The sequence below is a fragment of the Oncorhynchus masou genome, chromosome 23, assembly GCF_036934945.1.
Source record: "Oncorhynchus masou masou isolate Uvic2021 chromosome 23, UVic_Omas_1.1, whole genome shotgun sequence".
NCBI classification, from domain to species: Eukaryota; Metazoa; Chordata; class Actinopteri; order Salmoniformes; family Salmonidae; genus Oncorhynchus; species Oncorhynchus masou.
The window spans coordinates 8829735-8853869 of record NC_088234.1 but is presented as its reverse complement, the minus strand read 5'-3'; the positions used below and the strand labels follow the sequence as shown (position 1 = coordinate 8853869).

The 24135-nt window shown below is 47.1% G+C and overlaps 1 protein-coding gene across 1 annotated transcript in view; it reads right to left on the bottom strand.

Moving 5' to 3' along the window:
• Window positions 1-538: 538 nt before the first annotated feature.
• Window positions 539-24135, bottom strand: part of LOC135510249 (1-phosphatidylinositol 4,5-bisphosphate phosphodiesterase beta-3-like) — a 137507-nt gene continuing 113910 nt past the window's right edge. Inside the window, 14 exon segments of the mRNA XM_064931049.1 lie at window positions 539-973; window positions 1267-1353; window positions 2649-2706; window positions 2823-2912; window positions 4931-5007; window positions 9097-9256; window positions 9920-10029; window positions 10180-10289; window positions 10424-10459; window positions 16099-16164; window positions 16167-16233; window positions 16552-16646; window positions 18866-18970; window positions 20394-20493. Coding sequence (XP_064787121.1) covers window positions 674-973; window positions 1267-1353; window positions 2649-2706; window positions 2823-2912; window positions 4931-5007; window positions 9097-9256; window positions 9920-10029; window positions 10180-10289; window positions 10424-10459; window positions 16099-16164; window positions 16167-16233; window positions 16552-16646; window positions 18866-18970; window positions 20394-20493 — 1461 coding nt within the window. The 3' untranslated portion in view covers window positions 539-673.

Genomic DNA, 24135 nt, shown 5'->3' with positions numbered 1-24135 from the left:
ACAGATAGTTACAGTTTAGGGACAGATAGTTGTTAGGAGGAGCCACAGTTTTAGTTTTGGGACAGATAGTGGTTAAGAGGAGCTACAGTTTTAGTTTTGGGTCAGATAGTTACAGTTTTAGTTTTGGGTCAGATAGTTACAGTTTTAGTTTTGGGACAGATAGTGGTTAAGAGGAGCTACAGTTTTAGTTGTGGGACAGATAGTAGTTAAGAGGAGCTACAGTTTTAGTTTTGGGACAGATAGTTACAGTTTTAGTTTTGGGACAGATAGTGGTTAAGAGGAGCTACAGTTTTAGTTGTGGGACAGATAGTGGTTAAGAGGAGCTACAGTTTTAGTTGTGGGACAGATAGTGGTTGAGAGGAGCTACAGTTTTAGTTTTGGGACAGATAGTGGTTAAGGAACAAAATCTCTGGCAGACATTGATGAGAAAAATATATATATGCAAAGAAATCTGACGAATTAACAGAAAATATACTTTTTAAACTTTGGTTACTTCGTCTCTACCTCTAAAACCCTGGATAGAAGAATTGAACAAATCAACATCTTAAGATATTTAATCGAATAAAAAATAAAATTACAATTAAAAAAAAAAAAAAATCAAATCAACAAAAATATGTTTTTTTCCACCAATTAAAGCCCAAGAACCATTATGATAAAATGGACATAATTAAATTCACACCATGGTCAACTCTACGTCTGATTGGACAGGAGTAGAGGAAGAGGATGAATCCACCACTGAGGCGATGGCATTGTCTAGGCTCCTATTCCAGGCGCTGCTATTGGGCGTTAAGGGTAAAGTGGGCGTGGAGCAGTTGGAGGGCGTGCCTGAGCTGGGGCTGCTATGATTGGATAAGGAAAAGAGGGCGTCGCTGCAGAGACCTTTGGACTCCAGGACCGTCTGCAGGTATTGGCAGATCTCCTCAGGTAGACGTTGGAGCTCCGTCACAAAGTCCTGCTCCAACCGGGCCTTCAGCTGGAAATCATTACATGAAGCCGTACTTCAACATGAAATGATCCCATTACTCAGAAACAATCTCTAAGTATGTTGTTCATTATTTGAATGTTAATAAAATGCCTCAAAAATGTTTAAAAGGTTGTGTGTCTCTCACCTGTGTGTGTGTGTGTGTGTCTCTCACCTGTGTGTGTGTGTGTGTCTCTCTCACCTGTGTGTGTGTGTGTCTCTCTCACCTGTGTGTGTGTGTGTGTATGTGTATGTGTGTGTGTGTGTGTGTCTCTCTCGCACCTGTGTGTGTGTGTGTGTCTCACCAGTGGTTTCTCCTCCTCTATGTGCCGTAGGACTTCTCTCTGACCAACGACCAACTTCTCCTGACGCCTTAACTGGGCCTCATCCAACTAGAGAGAGAAAGAGGGGGGGAGAGGGGGAGGGAGAGGGAAAGAGTAGGGGAGAGAGAAAGAGTAGGGGAGAGGAGAGGGGAGGGGAGAGAGAAAGAGTAGGGGAGAGGGAAAGAGTAGGGGAGAGGGAAAGAGTAGGGGAGAGGAGAGGGGAGGGGAGAGAGAAAGAGTAGGGGAGAGGGGAGGGAGAGAGAAAGAGTAGGGGAGAGGGGGAGGGGAGAGAGAAAGAGTAGGGGGAGAGGAGAGGGGAGGGGAGAGAGAAAGAGTAGGGGAGAGGGGAGGGGAGAGAGAAAGAGTAGGGGAGAGGCGAGGGGAGAGAGAAAGAGTAGGGGAGAGGCGAGGGGAGAGAGAAAGAGTAGGGGAGAGGGGAGGGGAGAGAGAAAGAGTCGGGGAGAGGGGAGGGGAGAGAGAAAGAGTAGGGGAGAGGGAAAGAGTAGGGGAGAAGAGAAGGGAGGGGAGAGAGAAAGAGTAGGGGAGAGGCGAGGGGAGAGAGAAAGAGTAGGGGAGAGGAGAGGGGAGAGAGAAAGAGTAGGGGAGAGGGAAAGAGTAGGGGAGAGAGAAAGAGTAGGGGAGAGAGAAAGAGTAGGGGAGAGAGAAAGAGTAGGGGAGAGAGAAAGAGTAGGGGAGAGAGAAAGAGTAGGGGAGAGGAGAGGGGAGGGGAGAGAGAAAGAGTAGGGGAGAGGCGAGGGGAGGGGAGAGAGAAAGAGTAGGGGAGAGGCGGGGAGAGAGAAAGAGTAGGGGAGAGGAGAGGGGGAGAGAGAAAGAGTAGGGGATGAGGGAAAGAGTAGGGGAGAGGGAAAGAGTAGGGGAGAGGGAAAGAGTAGGGGAGAGGGAAAGAGTAGGGGAGAGGGAAAGAGTAGGGGGAGAGGAGAGGGGAGGGGAGAGAGAAAGAGTAGGGGAGAGGAGAGGGGAGGGGAGAGAGAAAGAGTAGGGGAGAGGCGAGGGGAGAGAGAAAGAGTAGGGGAGAGGAGAGGGGAGAGAGAAAGAGTAGGGGAGAGGGAAAGAGTAGGGGAGAGAGAAAGAGTAGGGGAGAGGGGAGGGGAGAGAGAAAGAGTAGGGGAGAGGCGAGGGGAGGGGAGGGGAGAGAGAAAGAGTAGGGGAGAGGAGAGGGGAGGGGTGAGGGAAAGAGTAGGGGAGAGGGAAAGGGAGTGAGTGGGGGGGTAAAGGGGGAGAGAGAGTGAGGGATGGATATTGACATCACAAAGGGAGACGGCTGACAGAGTAGAAAGGAGAGGTACTACTCAGTGTGATAAGACGTGTGTGTGTGTGTGCGCGTGTGGCCTGCACTCACTTACCCGGCGGATTAAAGTGACAGAGTCTGAGATATGCTTCCTGTTGATCTCATTCTGTTCCCTACAAAGAGAGAGAGAGAGAGACAGAAAAGTTGGAGACTGTAATCACCTTGAAAATGACAGACACACACACACACACACACACACACACACACACACACACACACACACACGTACGACTCGGCCTTGTCTCGGTCTCTGCTCTTGGCCTCGGTGATGCTGTTCTGTCTCTTCCTGTCTAGAATCTTCTGAAGCTCCTTCTTCTCTCTGTAAACAATAACAACAAACACAAATATTACCAGATCAAAAACAACAACGGTGCAACCAGTTCAACAACAACAACAACGGTATAACCAGATCATCAACAACAACGGTATAACCAGATCATCAACATCAACAACAACGGTATAACCAGATCATCAACATCAACAACAACGGTATAACCAGATCATCAACAACAACAACAACGGTATAACCAGATCATCAACAACAACAACAACAACGGTATAACCAGATCATCAACAACAACAACAACGGTATAACCAGATCATCAACAACAACGATATAACCAGATCATCAACAACAACGATATAACCAGATCATCAACAACAACAACAATGGTATAACCAGAACAACAACAACGGTACAACCAGATCATATAACCAGATCATCAACAACAACGGTATAACCAGATCAACAACAACAACAACGGTATAACCAGATCAACAACAACAACAACGGTATAACCAGATCAACAACAACAACAACGGTATAACCAGATCAACAACAACAACAACGGTATAACCAGATCAACAACAACAACAACAACGGTATATCCAGATCAACAACAACAACGGTATAACCAGATCAACAACAACAACAACAACGGTATAACCAGATCAACAACAACAACAACAACGGTATAACCAGATCAACAACAACAACAACAACGGTATAACCAGATCAACAACAACAACGTTATAACCAGATCAACAACAACGGTATAACCAGATCAACAACAACAACGGTATAACCAGATCAACAACAACAACAACAACGTTATAACCAGATCAACAACAACGGTATAACCAGATCAACAACAACGGTATAACCAGATCAACAACAACGGTATAACCAGATCAACAACAACAACAGTATAACCAGATCAACAACAACAACAGTATAACCAGATCAACAACAACAACGGTATAACCAGATCAACAACAACAACGGTATAACCAGATCAACAACAACAACAGTATAACCAGATCAACAACAACAACAGTATAACCAGATCAACAACAACAACAGTATAACCAGATCAACAACATTTCAAAAAGACAGTAGGACACCTTTAATCCTTAAAAGTAGAAGACAGCTTGCGATTGCATCAGACCAGGAAGTGATTCCATCAGAATAACTGACTAGGTACATTGTGAGTAATACGGTTGTCATAATAGCTGATATGTGGTCAGAGTTCTGGTACAAATGTCATCATCTAAGTGGTGGATGAGGCCAGTTTCCTCCTTACTATGCAAGTGCTTTGAGGGATGGAAAAGCTCTCCGATGAATCCAATCAATTATTATTAGAAATGATCAGAAAACAGTATGTTACAAATCAAATCAAATGGTATTGGTCACATACACATGGTTAGCAGATGTTATTGGTCACATGGTTAGCAGATGTTATTGGTCACATACACATGGTTAGCAGATGTTATTGGTCACATACACATGGTTAGCAGATGTTATTGGTCACATGGTTAGCAGATGTTATTGGTCACATGGTTAGCAGATGTTATTGGTCACATACACATGGTTAGCAGATGTTATTGGTCACATGGTTAGCAGATGTTATTGGTCACATACACATGGTGAGCAGATGTTATTGGTCACATATACATGGTTAGCAGATGTTATTGGTCACATGGTTAGCAGATGTTAATGGTCACATGGTTAGCAGATGTTAATGGTCACGTACACATGGTTAGCAGATGTTATTGGTCACATGGTTAGCAGATGTTAATGGTCACATGGTTAGCAGATGTTAATGGTCACGTACACATGTTTATCAGATGTTATTGCAGGTGTAGTGAAATGTTTGTGTTTCTAGCTCCAACAGTGCGGTAATATCTAACAAATCACAACAATAGACACACATCTAAAGTCAAAAGAATGGAATTAAGAAATATATAAAGATTAGGATGAGAATTCTCTCACAGAATAACTTCAGGTCATGAAAGGTGTGGTCCAACAGTGGGTTTAAATTGGTAGAACCATCTTACCTGGCACAGATGTCCTTGAGGTTTTTCAGTTGAGCCGTCTGGCATTCCTGGGCCGTCTCCTCTAGTTTCCGAGACAGCTGGAGCACATAGATGGAGGGCTGAGAGAGTGTGACCACTTGTAGCTGTGTGTGTGTGTACCTCTTGTAGGTGTGTGTGTGTGTGTGTGTACCTCTTGTAGGTGTGTGTGTGTGTGTAACTCTTGTAGGTGTGTGTGTGTGTGTACCTCTTGTAGGTGTGTGTGTGTGTGTGTGTACCTCTTGTAGGTGTGTGTGTGTGTGTACCTCTTGTATGTGTGTGTGTGTGTGTACCTCTTGTATGTGTGTGTGTGTGTGTACCTCTTGTAGGTGTGTGTGTGTGTGTACCTCTTGTAGGTGTGTGTGTGTGTGTACCTCTTGTAGGTGTGTGTGTGTGTGTGTGTGTGTACCTCTTATAGGTGTGTGTGTGTGCCTCTTGTAGGTGTGTGTGCCTCTTGTAGGTGTGTGTGCCTCTTGTAGGTGTGTGTGCCTCTTGTATGTGTGTGTGCCTCTTGTAGGTGTGTGTGCCTCTTGTATGTGTGTGTACCTCTTGTAGGTGTGTGTGTGTACCTCTTGTAGGTGTGTGTGTGTAACTCTTGTAGGTGTGTGTGTGTAACTCTTGTAGGTGTGTGTGTGTACCTCTTGTAGGTGTGTGTGTGTGTGTACCTCTTGTAGGTGTGTGTGTGTGTGTACCTCTTGTAGGTGTGTGTGTGTGTGTGTGTGTGTGTGTGTGTGTGTGTGTGTACCTCTTATAGGTGTGTGTGTGTGCCTCTTGTAGGTGTGTGTGCCTCTTGTAGGTGTGTGTGCCTCTTGTAGGTGTGTGTGCCTCTTGTATGTGTGTGTGCCTCTTGTAGGTGTGTGTGCCTCTTGTATGTGTGTGTACCTCTTGTAGGTGTGTGTGTGTACCTCTTGTAGGTGTGTGTGTGTAACTCTTGTAGGTGTGTGTGTGTAACTCTTGTAGGTGTGTGTGTGTAACTCTTGTAGGTGTGTGTGTGTACCTCTTGTAGGTGTGTGTGTGTGTACCTCTTGTAGGTGTGTGTGTGTGTGTGTGTACCTCTTGTAGGTGTGTGTGTGTGTGTGTGTGTGTGTACCTCTTGTAGGTGTGTGTGTGTGTGTGTGTGTGTACCTCTTGTAGGTGTGTGTGTACCTCTTGTAGGTGTGTGTGTACCTCTTGTAGGTGTGTGTGTACCTCTTGTAGGTGTGTGTGTACCTCTTGTAGGTGTGTGTGTACCTCTTGTAGGTGTGTGTGTGTGTGTGTGTGTGTGTGTGTGTGTGTGTGTGTGTACCTCTTGTAGGTGTAGGTGTGTGTACCTCTTGTAGGTGTAGGTGTGTGTACCTCTTGTAGGTGTGCGTGTGTACCTCTTGTAGGTGTGTGTGTGTACCTCTTGTAGGTGTGTGTGTGTGTGTGTGTACCTCTTGTAGGTGTGTGTGTGTGTGTACCTCTTGTAGGTGTGTGTGTGTGTGTGTGTACCTCTTGTAGGTGTGTGTGTGTGTGTGTGTGTGTGTGTGTGTGTGTACCTCTTGTAGGTGTGTGTGTGTACCTCTTGTAGGAGTGTGTGTGTGTGTGTGTGTGTACCTTTTGTAGGTGTGTGTGTGTGTGTGTACCTCTTGTAGGTGTGTGTGTGTGTGTGTACCTCTTGTAGGTGTGTGTGTGTGTGTACCTCTTGTAGGTGTGTGTGTGTGTGTGTACCTCTTGTAGGTGTGTGTGTGTGTGTGTGTGTACCTCTTGTAGGTGTGTGTGTGTGTACCTCTTGTAGGTGTGTGTGTGTGTGTGTACCTCTTGTAGGTGTGTGTGTGTGTGTGTACCTCTTGTAGGTGTGTGTGTGTGTGTGTGTGTACCTCTTGTAGGGTGTGTGTGTGTGTATGTGTGTGTACCTCTTGTAGGTGTGTGTGTGTGTATGTGTGTGTACCTCTTGTAGGTGTGTGTGTGTGTGTGTGTGTGTGTACCTCTTGTAGGTGTGTGTGTGTGTGTGTGTGTGTGTGTGTGTACCTCTTGTAGGTGTGTGTGTGTGTGTGTGTGTGTGTGTGTGTACCTCTTGTAGGTGTGTGTGTGTGTACCTCTTGTAGGTGTGTGTGTGTGTACCTCTTTAGGTGTGTGTGTGTGTACCTCTTGTAGGTGTGTGTGTGTACCTCTTGTAGGTGTGTGTGTGTGTACCTCTTGTAGGTGTGTGTGTGTGTGTGTACCTCTTGTAGTGTGTGTGTGTGTGTGTGTACCTCTTGTAGGTGTGTGTGTGTGTGTACCTCTTGTAGGTGTGTGTGTGTGTGTGTGTGTGTGTGTGTGTGTGTGTGTGTGTGTGTACCTCTTGTAGGTGTGTGTGTGTGTGTACCTCTTGTAGGTGTGTGTGTGTGTGTACCTCTTGTAGGTGTGTGTGTGTGTGTGTGTGTGTGTGTGTACCTCTTGTAGGTGTGTGTGTGTGTACCTCTTGTAGGTGTGTGTGTGTGTACCTCTTGTAGGTGTGTGTGTGTGTACCTCTTGTAGGTGTGTGTGTGTGCCTCTTGTAGGTGTGTGTGTGTGTGTGTGCCTCTTGTAGGTGTGTGTGTGTGTGTGTGTGTGTGTGTGTGTGTACCTCTTGTAGGTGTGTGTGTGTGTACCTCTTGTAGGTGTGTGTGTGTGTGTGTGTGTGTGTGTGTGTGTGTGTACCTCTTGTAGGTGTGTGTGTGTGTTTGTGTGTACCTCTTGTAGGTGTGTGTGTGTGTGTGTACCTCTTGTAGGTGTGTGTGTGTACCTCTTGTAGGTGTGTGTGTGTACCTCTTGTAGGAGTGTGTGTGTGTGTGTGTGTGTGTGTGTGTACCTCTTGTAGGTGTGTGTGTGTGTGTGTACCTCTTGTAGGTGTGTGTGTACCTCTTGTAGGTGTGTGTGTGTACCTATTGTAGGTGTGTGTGTGTGTGTGTGTGTACCTCTTGTAGGTGTGTGTGTGTACCTCTTGTAGGTGTGTGTGTGTGTGTACCTCTTGTAGGTGTGTGTGTGTGTGTGTGTGTACCTCTTGTAGGTGTGTGTGTGTGTGTACCTCTTGTAGTGTGTGTGTGTGTGTGTGTGTGTGTGTGTGTGTGTACCTCTTGTAGGTGTGTGTGTGTGTGTGTACCTCTTGTAGGTGTGTGTGTGTGTGTGTACCTCTTGTAGGTGTGTGTGTGTGTGTGTGTGTGTGTGTGTGTGTGTGTGTGTGTGTACCTCTTGTAGGTGTGTGTGTGTGTACCTCTTGTAGGTGTGTGTGTGTGTACCTCTTGTAGGTGTGTGTGTGTGTGTGTACCTCTTGTAGGTGTGTGTGTGTACCTCTTGTAGGTGTGTGTGTGTGTGTGTGTGTGTGTGTGTGTGTGTGTACCTCTTGTAGGTGTGTGTGTGTGTACCTCTTGTAGGTGTGTGTGTGTGTGTGTGTGTACCTCTTGTAGGTGTGTGTGTGTGTGTGTGTGTGTGTGTGTGTGTGTGTGTGTGTGTGTGTGTGTGTGTGTGTGTGTGTGTGTGTGTGTACCTCTTGTAGGTGTGTGTGTGTGTGTGTGTGTGTGTGTGTGTACCTCTTGTAGGTGTGTGTGTGTGTGTGTGTGTGTGTGTGTGTGTGTGTGTGTGTGAGTGTACCTCTTGTAGATGTGTGTGTGTGTTTGTACCTCTTGTAGGTGTGTGTGTGTACCTCTTGTAGGTGTGTGTGTGTGTGTGTGTGTACCTCTTGTAGGTGTGTGTGTGTGTGTGTGTGTACCTCTTGTAGGTGTGTGTGTGTGTGTGTGTGTACCTCTTGTAGGTGTGTGTGTGTGTGTGTACCTCTTGTGTGTGTGTGTGTGTACCTCTTGTAGGTGTGTGTGTGTGTGTACCTCTTGTGTGTGTGTGTGTGTGTGTGTGTGTGTGTGTGTGTGTGTGTACCTCTTGAAGGTGTGTGTGTGTGTGTGTGTGTACCTCTTGAAGGTGTGTGTGTGTGTGTGTACCTCTTGAAGGTGTGTGTGTGTGTACCTCTTGAAGGTGTGTGTGTGTGTACCTCTTGAAGGTGTGTGTGTGTGTGTGTGTACCTCTTGTAGGTGTGTGTGTGTGTACCTCTTGTAGGTGTGTGTGTGTGTGTGTGTACCTCTTGTAGGTGTGTGTACCACTTGTAGGTGTGTGTACCTCTTGTAGGTGTGTGTGTGTACCTCTTGTAGGTGTGTGTACCTCTTGTAGGTGTGTGTGTGTACCTCTTGTAGGTGTGTGTGTCTCTTCTTTCTCTCCAGTGAGTGTTGTTGTTGTCGTAGTTTGAGAAGCTCGTCCATCTGCCACTCCCTGAGCTGCACTGTCTGTTTCTGTAGCTCCGCCTCCAACGCTGTCAGCTGCCTCTGCACCGGCTCTGTTGACTCCCTGACACACACACACACACACACACACACAGTATTCTCCACCGTGTCTCTCTGTCTTTTATTACTACGAACCAACTCCCAGGTCTCTAGATACTTGCGTAGTTCTGAATAGACAGGGCTGTACTCACTCGGAACGGTCGGGGACAGACCTAATATTTGTCCAATAGAAACTCTATGCAAATGTTTTCTATTTGGAGTAAACTTTTTTTTGTGTTTTTGCAAAACGATTTGCTACAATGTCTAGCCAATGAATACAGCCCTGAGTTAAAGGATTGTTTGGAATGTCTCCCTCTTCATCACCCATCATGCCCCTCCTCATCACCCATCCTGCCCCTCCTCATCACCCATCCTGCCCCTCCTCATCCCCCATCCTGCCCCTCCTCATCACCCATCCTGCCCCTCCTCATCACCCATCCTGCCCCTCCTCATCACCCATCCTGCCCCTCCTCATCCCTCCATCCTGCCCCTCCTCATCCCCCATCCTGCCCCTCCTCATCCCCCATCCTGCCCCTCCTCATCCCCCATCCTGCCCCTCCTCATCCCCCATCCTGCCCCTCCTCATCCCTCCATCCTGCCCCTCCTCATCCCCCATCCTGCCCCTCCTCATCCCCCATCCTGCCCCTCCTCATCCCCCATCCTGCCCCTCCTCATCCCTCCATCTTACTTCTTCTTCATGCTGGATTTCAGGTGTTTCTCCATCTGACTGCGTTGTTTCTGTGTGTCAGAGTGGAGCTGGCTAAAGCGACTCTTCTGTTCCTTACTCAGGGACCATACCTGTTAACACACACACACACACGTCTAAATGTTCGATAATCACAAGCAGTATTTCTTACCGATTAATAAAAATATTATTGTTGTTCATTGGTAAGATCTCTGCCAGTTACTATTGCCAATGGGAGACGGAGGTGAGATTCTCAGTCTTACCTTCTTCAGGTGTTTCTTACGGAGCTCTTGGAGTTCTTTACACTGTTTGTTAAACAGCTTCAGATATGACCTCTGCTGTTTCAGCTCTTCAATAGACTGAGCCTGGAGATCTGAGAGAGAGAGAGAGAGAGAGGAAGAGAGAAACAGTGGAATTATCTGATCGATTTGGCCTCCCACCACATGATGGCGATAGTGAGTTCTGTGGTGTAATGTTATGCAGATGAGTGGAACGGGGTGTACTTACTTGTCAGGACTATTGCAATAAGATCCTCTTTCTGGCCTGAAACATGGAGACAGGGACATGACATGACTAGTATGTATATCACACAGCACGGTAACATGACTAGTATGTATATCACACAGCACGGTAACATGACTAGTATGTATATCACACAGCACGGTAACATGACTAGTATGTATATCACACAGCACGGTAACATGACTAGTATGTATATCACACAGCACGGTAACATGATTAGTATGTATATCACACAGCACGGTAACTAGTATGTATATCACACAGCACGGTAACATGACTAGTATGTATATCACACAGCACGGTAACATGACTAGTATGTATATCACACAGCACAGTAACTAGTATGTTTATCACACAGCACGGTAACTAGTATGTATATCACACAGCACGGTAACATGACTAGTATGTATATCACACAGCACGGTAACATGACTAGTATGTATATCACACAGCACAGTAACTAGTATGTTTATCACACAGCACGGTAACATGACTAGTATGTATATCACACAGCACGGTAACTAGTATGTATATCACACAGCACGGTAACATGACTAGTATGTATATCACACAGCACGGTAACATGACTAGTATGTATATCACACAGCACGGTAACTAGTATGTATATCACACAGCACGGTAACATGACTAGTATGTATATCACACAGCACGGTAACATGATTAGTATGTATATCACATAGCACGGTAACATGACTAGTATGTATATCACACAGCACGGTAACATGATTAGTATGTATATCACACAGCACGGTAACTAGTATGTATATCACACAGCACGGTAACTAGTATGTATATCACACAGCACGGTAACTAGTATGTATATCACACAGCACGGTAACATGATTAGTATGTATATCACACAGCACGGTAACATGATTAGTATGTATATCACACAGCACGGTAACATGATTAGTATGTATATCACACAGCACGGTAACATGACTAGTATGTATATCACACAGCACGGTAACATGATTAGTATGTATATCACACAGCACGGTAACATGATTAGTATGTATATCACACAGCACGGTAACATGATTAGTATGTATATCACAAAGCACGGTAACATGACTAGTATGTATATCACACAGCACGGTAACTAGTATGTATATCACACAGCACGGTAACTAGTATGTATATCACACAGCACGGTAACTAGTATGTATATCACACAGCATGGTAACTAGTATGTATATCACACAGCACGGTAACTAGTATGTATATCACACAGCACGGTAACTAGTATGTATATCACACAGCACGGTAACATGACTAGTATGTATATCACACAGCACGGTAACATGACTAGTATGTATATCACACAGCACGGTAACATGACTAGTATGTATATCACACAGCACGGTAACATGACTAGTATGTATATCACACAGCACGGTAACATGATTAGTATGTATATCACACAGCACGGTAACATGACTAGTATGTATATCACACAGCACGGTAACTAGTATGTATATCACACAGCACGGTCACTAGTATGTATATCACACAGCACGGTAACTAGTATGTATATCACACAGCACGTTAACTAGTATGTTTATCACACAGCACGGTAACATGATTAGTATGTATATCACACAGCACGGTAACATGACTAGTATGTATATCACACAGCACGGTAACTAGTATGTGTATCACACAGCACGGTAACTAGTATGTATATCACACAGCACGGTAACTAGTATGTATATCACACAGCACGGTAACTAGTATGTATATCACACAGCACGGTAACTAGTATGTTTATCACACAGCACGGTAACTAGTATGTATATCACACAGCACGGTAACTGGTACGTATATTACAGAGCACGGCAACATGACTAGTATGTATATCACACAGCACGGTAACTAGTATGTATATCACACAGCACGGTAACTAGTATGTATATCACACAGCACGGTAACATGACTGGTATGTATATCACACAGCACGGTAACATGACTAGTATGTATATCACATAGCACGGTAACTAGTATGTATATCACACAGCACGGTAACTAGTATGTATATCACACAGCACGGTAACATGACTAGTATGTATATCACACAGCACAGTAACTAGTATGTATATCACACAGCACGGTAACATGACTAGTATGTATATCACACAGCACAGTAACTAGTATGTATATCACACAGCACAGTAACTAGTATGTATATCACACAGCACGGTAACTAGTATGTATATCACACAGCACGGTAACTAGTATGTATATCACACAGCACGGTAACATGACTAGTATGTATATCACACAGCACGGTAACATGACTAGTATGTATATCACACAGCACGGTAACTAGTATGTATATCACACAGCACGGTAACTAGTATGTATATCACACAGCACGGTAACATGACTAGTATGTATATCACACAGCACAGCAACTAGTATGTATATCACACAGCACAGTAACTAGTATGTATATCACACAGCACGGTAACTAGTATGTATATCACACAGCACGGTAACATGACTGGTATGTATATCACACAGCACGGTAACATGACTAGTATGTATATCACACAGCACGGTAACTAGTATGTATATCACACAGCACGGTAACTAGTATGTATATCACACAGCACGGTAACATGACTAGTATGTATATCACACAGCACAGTAACTAGTATGTATATCACACAGCACGGTAACTAGTATGTATATCACACAGCACGGTAACTAGTATGTTTATCACACAGCACGGTAACTAGTATGTATATCACACAGCACGGTAACTAGTATGTATCACACAGCACAGTAACATGACTAGTATGTATATCACACAGCACGGTAACATGACTAGTATGTATATCACACAGCACAGTAACTAGTATGTATATCACACAGCACAGTAACTAGTATGTATATCACACAGCACAGTAACTAGTATGTTCACCACACAGCACGGTAACATGACTAGTATGTATATCACACAGCACGGTAACATGACTAGTATGTTCATCACACAGCACGGTAACTAGTATGTATATCACACAGCACGGTAACATGACTAGTATGTTCATCACACAGCACGGTAACTAGTATGTATATCACACAGCACGGTAACTAGTATGTATATCACACAGCACAGTAACTAGTATGTATATCACACAGCACGGTAACATGACTAGTATGTATATCACACAGCACGGTAACATGACTAGTATGTATATCACACAGCACGGTAACATGACTAGTATGTATATCACACAGCACGGTAACATGACTAGTATGTATATCACACAGCACGGTAACATGACTAGTATGTATATCACACAGCACAGTAACTAGTATGCATATCACACAGCACGGTAACATGACTAGTATGTATATCACACAGCACGGTAACTAGTATGTATATCACACAGCACGGTAACTAGTATGTATATCACACAGCACGGTAACTAGTATGTATATCACACAGCACGGTAACATGACTAGTATGTATAGCACACAGCACGGTAACTAGTATGTATATCACACAGCACGGTAACTAGTATGTATATCACACAGCACGGTAACTAGTATGTATATCACACAGCACGGTAACATGACTAGTATGTATATCACACAGCACGGTAACTAGTATGTATATCACACAGCACGGTAACATGACTAGTATGTATATCACACAGCACGGTAACATGACTAGTATGTATATCACACAGCACGGTAACATGACTAGTATGTATATCACACAGCACGGTAACATAACTAGTATGTATATCACACAGCACGGTAACATGACTAGTATGTATATCACACAGCACGGTAACATGACTAGTATGTATATCACACAGCACGGTAACATGACTAGTATGTATATCACACAGCACGGTAACATGACTAGTATGTATATCACACAGCACGGTAACATGACTAGTATGTATATCACACAGCACGGTAACATGACTAGTATGTATATCACACAGCACGGTAACATAACTAGTATGTATATCACACAGCACAGTAACTAGTATGTATATCACACAGCACGGTAACATGACTAGTATGTATATCACACAGCACGGTAACTAGTATGTATATCACACAGCACGGTAACATGACTAGTATGTATATCACACAGCACGGTAACTAGTATGTATATCACACAGCACGGTAACTAGTATGTATATCACACAGCACGGTAACTAGTATGTATATCACACAGCACGGTAACATGACTAGTATGTATATCACACAGCACGGTAACTAGTATGTATATCACACAGCACGGTAACTAGTATGTATATCACACAGCACGGTAACTAGTATGTATATCACACAGCACGGTAACTAGTATGTATATCACACAGCACGGTAACTAGTATGTATATCACACAGCACGGTAACTAGTATGTATATCACACAGCACGGTAACTAGTATGTATATCACACAGCACGGTAACTAGTATGTATATCACACAGCACGGTAACATGACTAGTATGTATATCACACAGCACGGTAACTAGTATGTATATCACACAGCACGGTAACTAGTATGTATATCACACAGCACGGTAACTAGTATGTATATCACACAGCACGGTAACTAGTATGTATATCACACAGCACAGTAACTAGTATGTATATCACACAGCACGGTAACTAGTATGTATATCACACAGCACGGTAACATGACTAGTATGTATATCACACAGCACGGTAACATGACTAGTATGTATATCACACAGCACGGTAACTAGTATGTATATCACACAGCACGGTAACTAGTATGTATATCACACAGCACGGTAACATGACTAGTATGTATATCACACAGCACGGTAACATGACTAGTATGTATTTCACACAGCACGGTAACATGACTAGTATGTATATCACACAGCACGGTAACATGACTAGTATGTATATCACACAGCACGGTAACATGACTAGTATGTATATCACACAGCACGGTAACATGACTAGTATGTATATCACACAGCACGGTAACATGATTAGTATGTATATCACACAGCACGGTAACTAGTATGTATATCACACAGCACAGTAACTAGTATGTATATCACACAGCACGGTAACTAGTATGTATATCACACAGCACGGTAACATGACTAGTATGTATATCACACAGCACGGTAACATGACTAGTATGTATATCACACAGCACGGTAACTAGTATGTATATCACACAGCACGGTAACATGACTAGTATGTATATCACACAGCACGGTAACATGACTAGTATGTATATCACACAGCACGGTAACATGACTAGTATGTATATCACACAGCACGGTAACATGACTAGTATGTATATCACACAGCACGGTAACTAGTATGTATATCACACAGCACGGTAAGGGGAAATAATTGTGAGGGGAAAGAATGTCTGAAGAGACATTGAATTGAAGTGGCTGGTGGGCGGAGACCTAGGCGGGCGGAGACCTAGGTGGGCGGAGACCTAGGTGGGCGGAGACCTAGGTGGGCGGAGACCTAGGTGGGCGGAGACCTAGGTGGGCGGAGACCTAGCAGAACCTGCTCATCGTAATAGCTGGAATGGAATCAATGGAACGGTATCCGTCTGATGGGGTTGATACCTTTCCGTCCTCGTAACGCCTCCTCTGTAACAACGTAGCCCTACCTGGACCAGGTGAGCTGGTGAGGTCAACGATGTCATCGACGGGGGCGGGGACGGGATGGAGGGGGAGGGGATCTTCACAAGAGGGGCGTCACCTTCCAAATCCGGCCCTCCCTCTTTTGGCTGCTCAAAAACCCTCTATACACACACACACACACACACACACACACACACACACACACACATACACACACGGTTAACCAGGACAACATAACCTAAGCATTATAATGGATGGTGGTCTAGCCTTATTCCTAGACCGCTTACTTGATAAGGAAACCAAACTTTTGGAAATCTGGGTGACCTCTAACTTGTAACTTAGGTAGTGGTGTCTGGTGTTCATAGTAATGGTGTGAATGGACAGATTCCATCAGTCTCCTCCTCTTACTGCTGGCCTTCGTGAAAGCAGCTAGCTGTCTCTCTCTCTGCCTGTCAGTGTGTGAGTGTCTGTGTCCTCACCTCACTGTTGTCCTCCATTAGAGACGCCAGCTGTCTGTCTCTCTGGACCAGGAGACTGTAATGTTTCATGGGGTTGGTCAATGCTTCTGCATACTCTGTAACACACGTTTCATGAGGTTGGTCAATGCTTCTGCATACTCTGTAACACACGTTTCATGAGGTTGGTCAATGCTTCTGCATACTCTATAACACACGTTTCATGAGGTTGGTCAATGCTTCTGCATACTCTGTAACACACAAGGAGCAATGTGCCTGGTACACAAACACACACACATTTGTTGTTGCATTTTAAGTGCAGGAAATTATGTCATCAAAGTAATTTCCTTAGTAGGTGATGTCAGCGTTCAGCTAACGTGAACTAGTTCTCCCAGTAATGTGTAGTATTTTCCATAACTGGGGCGTATTTATTACATTTTCCAACAGAAACTGCTAACTGATCACCGTTTCATTACCAAATGGAACGAATTTTTCCAATAAAAACTCTTTCCGCTCCAAAACGTTCTGTAACAGAAAATATTTTTTTGCAACCAAATCGTCGTAATGAATACATCCTTGGTGTTAATCCCAGGGGATTATGGGTAGTGTGGTCTCAGGAGGTTATGGATAGTGCGGTCCCCGGGGATTGTGGGTAGTGCGGTCCCCGGGGATTGTGGGTAGCGGATCCCGGGGGATTGTGGGTAGCGTTGTCCCGGGAGGATTATGGGTAGCGGGGTCCCGGGAGGGTTATGGGTAGCGGGGTCCCGGGAGGGTTATGGGTAGCGGGGTCCCGGGAGGTTTATGGGTAGCGGGGTCCCGGGAGGTTATGGGTAGCGGGGTCCCGGGAGGGTTATGGGTAGCGGGGTCCCGGGAGGGTTATGGGTAGCGGGGTCCCGGGAGGGTTATGGGTAGCGGGGTCCCGGGAGGTTATGGGTAGCGGGGTCCCGGGAGGTTATGGGTAGCGGGGTCCCGGGAGGTTATGGGTAGCGGGGTCCCGGGAGGTTATGGGTAGTGTGGTCCCGGGAGGTTATGGGTAGCGGGGTCCCGGGAGGTTATGGGTAGCGTGGTCCCGGGAGGTTATGGGTAGTGGGGTCCCGGGAGGTTATGGGTAGTGTGGTCCCAGGAGGTTATGGGTAGTGCGGTCTCAGGAGGTTATGGGTAGTGGGGTCCCAGGAGGTTATGGGCAGTGTGGTCCCAGGAGGTTATGGGTAGTGCGGTCCCGGGAGGTTATGGGTAGTGCGGTCCCGGGAGGTTATGGGTAGTGCGGTCCCGGGAGGTTATGGGTAGTGCGGTCTCGGGAGGTTATGGGTAGTGCGGTCTCGGGAGGTTATGGGTAGTTTAGTCCTAAAGGGTTATGGGTAGTTTAGTCCTAACGGGTTATGGTTAGGTTAGTCCTAAAGGGTTATGGTTAGGTTAGTACTAAAGGGTTATGGGTAGTTTAGTCCTAGGGGGTTATGGGTAGTTTAGTCCTAGAGGGTTATGGGTAGTTTAGTCCTAGAGGGTTATGGGTAGTTTAGTCCTAAAGGGTTATGGGTAGTTTAGTCCTAGGGGGTTATGGGTAGTTTAGTCCTAAAGGGTTATGTGTAGTTTAGTCCTAAAGGGTTATGGGTAGTTTAGTCCTAAAGGGTTATGGGTAGTTTAGTCCTAGAGGGTTATGGGTAGTTTAGTCCTAGAGGGTTATGGGTAGTTTAGTCCTAGAGGGTTATGGGTAGTTTAGTCCTAGAGGGTTATGGGTAGTTTAGTCCTAGAGGGTTATGGGTAGTTTAGTCCTAGAGGGTTATGGGTAGTTTAGTCCTAAAGGGTTATGTGTAGTTTAGTCCTAAAGGGTTATGGGTAGTTTAGTCCTAAAGGGTTATGGGTAGTTTAGTCCTAGAGGGTTATGGGTAGTTTAGTCCTAGAGGGTTATGGGTAGTTTAGTCCTAGAGGGTTATGGGTAGTTTAGTCCTAGAGGGTTATGGGTAGTTTAGTCCTAGAGGGTTATGGGTAGTTTAGTCCTAGAGGGTTATGGGTAGTTTAGTCCTAAAGGGTTATGGGTAGTTTAGTCCTAGGGGGTTATGGGTAGTTTAGTCCTAAAGGGTTATGGGTAGTTTAGTCCTAAAGGGTTATGGGTAGTTTAGTCCTAAAGGGTTAGGTTAGTCCTAGAGGGTTATGGGTAGTTTAGTCCTAAAGGGTTATGGGTAGTTTAGTCCTAAAGGGTTAGGTTAGTTCTAAAGGGTTATGGGTAGTTTAGTCCTAAAGGGTTATGGGTAGTTTAGTCCTAGAGGGTTATGGTTAGGTTAGTCCTAAAGGGTTATGGGTAGTTTAGTCCTAGAGGGTTATGGGTAGTGTATTTTCTTACCCTGGTGTTCATTAGGAACGTAGTCTTGAGCCTCGGTGTAGACCAGGAGGGAGGGCAGCATCAGAGGTTGATTCATCTCGTTCTTCAGGCTGATGTAGTGGTAACCTACACACACACACACACACACACACACACACACACACACACACACACACACACACACACACACACACGTTCAAAGATCCCAAGAAAACAACAGATCACATAGTATAGGTGATTCACCATTATGATAATAGATTGAGGAGGACCGAGCACGCCCGCTTTCTCATCAACGGGTCTGTAGTGGAGCAGGTTGAGAGCTTCAAGTTCCTCGGCGTCCACATCAACAACAAACTAACATGGTCCCAAACACACCAAGACAATTGTGAAGAGGGCACGACAAAACCTATTCCCCCTCAGGGGACTGAAAAGATTTGGCGTGGGTCCTCAGATCCTCAAAAAGTTTTACCATCGAGAGCCTCCTGACGGGCTGCATCACTGCCTGGTATGGCAACTGCTCGGCCTCCGACCGCAAGGCACTACAGAGGGTGGTGCGTACGGCCCAGTACATCACTGGGGCCAAGCTTCCTGCCATCCAGGACCCCTATACCAGGCCCTAAATATGGCCAAAGACTCCAGCCACCCCGGTCATAGACTGTTTCTCTCTGATACCGCACGGCAAGCGTTACCGGAGCGCCAAGTCTAGGTCCAAGAGGCTCCTTAAACAGCTTCTATCCCCAAGCCATAAGACTGCTGAACATCCAATCAAATAGCTACTTGCATTGCCCCCCCACCAACCACCACGCTGCTGCTACTCTCTGTTATTATCTATGCATAGCCACCTTAATAACTCTACCTACATGTACATAATTACCTCGACACCGGTGCCCCCGCACATTGACACACTGACTCTGTACCGGTGCCCCCTGTATATAGCCTCCACATTGACTCTGGACCGGTGCTCCCTGTATATAGCCTCCACATTGACTCTGTACCGGTACCCCCTGTATATAGTCTCCACATTGACTCTGTACCGGTGCCCCCTGTATATAGCCTCCACATTGACTCTGGACCGGTGCTCCCTGTATATAGTCTCCACATTGACTCTGTACCGGTACCCCCTGTATATAGCCTCCACATTGACTCTGTACCGGTACCCCCTGTATATAGCCTCCACATTGACTCTGTACCGGTACCCCCTGTATATAGCCTCCACATTGACTCTGTACCGGTACCCCCTGTATATAGCCTCCACATTGACTCTGTACTGGTACCCCCTGTCTAAAGCCCCGCTATTGTTATTTCCTGCTGCTCTTTAATCATTTGTTATTTTTAGCAATTACTTTTTTTAAGGCATTTTCTTAAAACTGCATTGTTGGTTAAGGGCTTGTAAGTAAGCATTTCACTGTAAGGTCTACTACACCTGCTACATTCGGCGCATGTGATAAATACAATTTGATTTTAAAACAAAATATTGCAAGTAAATCCCCATGGTAACAGATTACAATAAGTCTGAATGCCTGAATCCAGAACCGTACACAGTACTGACCGGGGCGGATAGTTGACACAGGACAGATCCGATGTCCCAGGAACTTCCCATTCTCCTCAAACACAGCAATCCTCAAAGAGGCCAAGGTGGGGAGGACCACCTGGAGAAGAGGGAAGTAGAGAGATTATCAGGACAATCCTCAGAGACACCAGGGTGGAGAGGACCACCTAGAGAGGACCACCTAGAGAGGACCACCTAGAGAGGACCACCTAGAGAGGACCACCTAGAGAGGACCACCTAGAGAGGACCACCTAGAGCGGAGGAGAGGACCACCTAGAGAGGACCACCTAGAGAGGACCACCTAGAGAGGACCACCTAGAGAGGACCACCTAGAGCGGAGGAGAGGACCACCTAGAGAGGACCACCTAGAGAGGACCACCTAGAGAGGACCACCTAGAGAGGACCACCTAGAGAGGACCACCTAGAGAGGACCACCTAGAGAGGTGGAGAGGACCACCTAGAGAGGACCACCTAGAGAGGACCACCTAGAGCGGAGGAGAGGACCACCTAGAGAGGACCACCTAGAGAGGACCACCTAGAGAGGACCACCTAGAGAGGACCACCTAGAGAGGACCACCTAGAGAGGTGGAGAGGACCACCTAGAGAGGACCACCTAGAGAGGACCACCTAGAGCGGAGGAGAGGACCACCTAGAGAGGACCACCTAGAGAGGACCACCTAGAGAGGACCACCTAGAGAGGACCACCTAGAGCGGAGGAGAGGACCACCTAGAGAGGACCACCTAGAGAGGACCACCTAGAGAGGACCACCTAGAGAGGACCACCTAGAGAGGACCACCTAGAGAGGACAACCTAGAGCGGAGGAGAGGACCACCTAGAGAGGACCACCTAGAGCGGTGGAGAGGACCACCTAGAGAGGACCACCTAGAGAGGACCACCTAGAGCGGAGGAGAGGACCACCTAGAGTGGAGGAGAGGACCACCTAGAGTGGAGGAGAGGACCACCTAGAGTGGAGGAGAGGACCACCTAGAGTGGAGGAGAGGACCACCTAGAGAGGAGGAGAGGACCACCTAGAGAGGAGGAGAGGACCACCTAGAGAGGAGGAGAGGACCACCTAGAGTGGAGGAGAGGACCACCTAGAGAGGAGGAGAGGACCACCTAGAGAGGAGAAGAGGACCACCTAGAGAGGACCACCTGGAGAGGAGAAGAGGACCACCTAGAGAGGAGAAGAGGACCACCTAGAGAGGACAACCTGGAGAGGACCACCTAGAGAGGACCACCTAGAGAGGACCACCTGGAGAGGACCACCTAGAGAGGACCACCTAGAGAGGACCACCTAGAGAGGACCACCTAGAGAGGACCACCTAGAGAGGACCACCTAGAGAGGTGGAGAGGACCACCTAGAGAGGACCACCTAGAGAGGACCACCTAGAGCGGAGGAGAGGACCACCTAGAGAGGACCACCTAGAGAGGACCACCTAGAGAGGACCACCTAGAGAGGACCACCTAGAGCGGAGGAGAGGACCACCTAGAGAGGACCACCTAGAGAGGACCACCTAGAGAGGACCACCTAGAGAGGACCACCTAGAGCGGAGGAGAGGACCACCTAGAGAGGACCACCTAGAGAGGACCACCTAGAGAGGACCACCTAGAGAGGACCACCTAGAGAGGTGGAGAGGACCACCTAGAGAGGACCACCTAGAGAGGACCACCTAGAGCGGAGGAGAGGACCACCTAGAGAGGACCACCTAGAGAGGACCACCTAGAGAGGACCACCTAGAGAGGACCACCTAGAGCGGAGGAGAGGACCACCTAGAGAGGACCACCTAGAGAGGACCACCTAGAGAGGACCACCTAGAGAGGACCACCTAGAGAGGACCACCTAGAGCGGAGGAGAGGACCACCTAGAGAGGACCACCTAGAGCGGTGGAGAGGACCACCTAGAGAGGACCACCTAGAGAGGACCACCTAGAGCGGAGGAGAGGACCACCTAGAGTGGAGGAGAGGACCACCTAGAGTGGAGGAGAGGACCACCTAGAGTGGAGGAGAGGACCACCTAGAGAGGAGGAGAGGACCACCTAGAGAGGACCACCTAGAGAGGACCACCTAGAGAGGACCACCTAGAGAGGACCACCTAGAGAGGACCACCTAGAGAGGACCACCTAGAGAGGACCACCTAGAGAGGACCACCTAGAGCGGAGGAGAGGACCACCTAGAGAGGACCACCTAGAGCGGTGGAGAGGACCACCTAGAGAGGACCACCTAGAGAGGACCACCTAGAGCGGAGGAGAGGACCACCTAGAGTGGAGGAGAGGACCACCTAGAGTGGAGGAGAGGACCACCTAGAGTGGAGGAGAGGACCACCTAGAGAGGAGGAGAGGACCACCTAGAGAGGAGGAGAGGACCACCTAGAGAGGAGGAGAGGACCACCTAGAGTGGAGGAGAGGACCACCTAGAGTGGAGGAGAGGACCACCTAGAGAGGAGGAGAGGACCACCTAGAGAGGAGAAGAGGACCACCTACAGAGAAAGAGAGGACCACCTAGAGAGAAGGAGAGGACCACCTAGAGAGGACCACCTAGAGAGGTGGAAAGGACCACCTAGAGAGGAGGAGAGGACCACCTAGAGAGAAAGAGAGGACCACCTAGAGAGAAAGAGAGGACCACCTAGAGAGAAAGAGAGGACCACCTAGAGAGAAAGAGAGGACCACCTAGAGAGAAAGAGAGGACCACCTAGAGAGAAAGAGAGGACCACCTAGAGAGGTGGAGAGGACCACCTAGAGAGAAAGAGAGGACCACCTAGAGAGAAAGAGAGGACCACCTAGAGAGAAAGAGAGGACCACCTAGAGAGGACCACCTAGAGAGGAGGAGAGGACCACCTAGAGAGAAAGAGAGGACCACCTGGAGAGAAAGAGAGGACCACCTAGAGAGAAAGAGAGGACCACCTAGAGAGGTGGAGAGGACCACCTAGAGAGGTGGAGAGGACAACCTAGAGAGGTGGAGAGGACAACCTAGAGAGGACCACCTAGAGAGGACCACCTAAAGAGGAGGAGGGGACTGCCTAGAGAGGAGAGAACCACCTAGAGAGGAGAGGACCACCTAGAGAGGAGAGGACCACCTAGATAGGAGAGGACCACCTAGAGAGGAGGAGAGGACCACCTAGAGAGGAGGAGAGGACCACCTACAGAGAAAGAGAGGACCACCTAGAGAGAAGGAGAGGACCACCTAGAGAGAAGGAGAGGACCACCTAGAGAGGTGGAGAGGACCACCTAGAGAGGACCACCTAGAGAGGTGGAAAGGACCACCTAGAGAGGTGGAGAGGACCACCTAGAGAGGAGGAGAGGACCACCTAGAGAGGAGGAGAGGACCACCTAGAGAGGAGGATAGGACCACCTAGAGAGGAGGAGAGGACCACCTAGAGAGAAGGAGAGGACCACCTAGAGAGAAGGAGAGGACCACCTAGAGAGGAGAGGACCACCTAGATAGGAGGAGAGGACCACCTAGATAGGAGGAGAGGACCACCTAGATAGGAGGAGAGGACCACCTACAGAGAAAGAGAGGACCACCTAGAGAGGTGGAGAGGACCACCTAGAGAGGACCACCTAGAGAGGTGGAAAGGACCACCTAGAGAGGTGGAGAGGACCACCTAGAGAGGAGGAGAGGACCACCTAGAGAGGAGGAGAGGACCACCTAGAGAGGAGGAGAGGACCACCTAGAGAGGAGGAGAGGACCACCTAGAGAGGAGGAGAGGACCACCTAGAGAGAAGGAGAGGACCACCTAGAGAG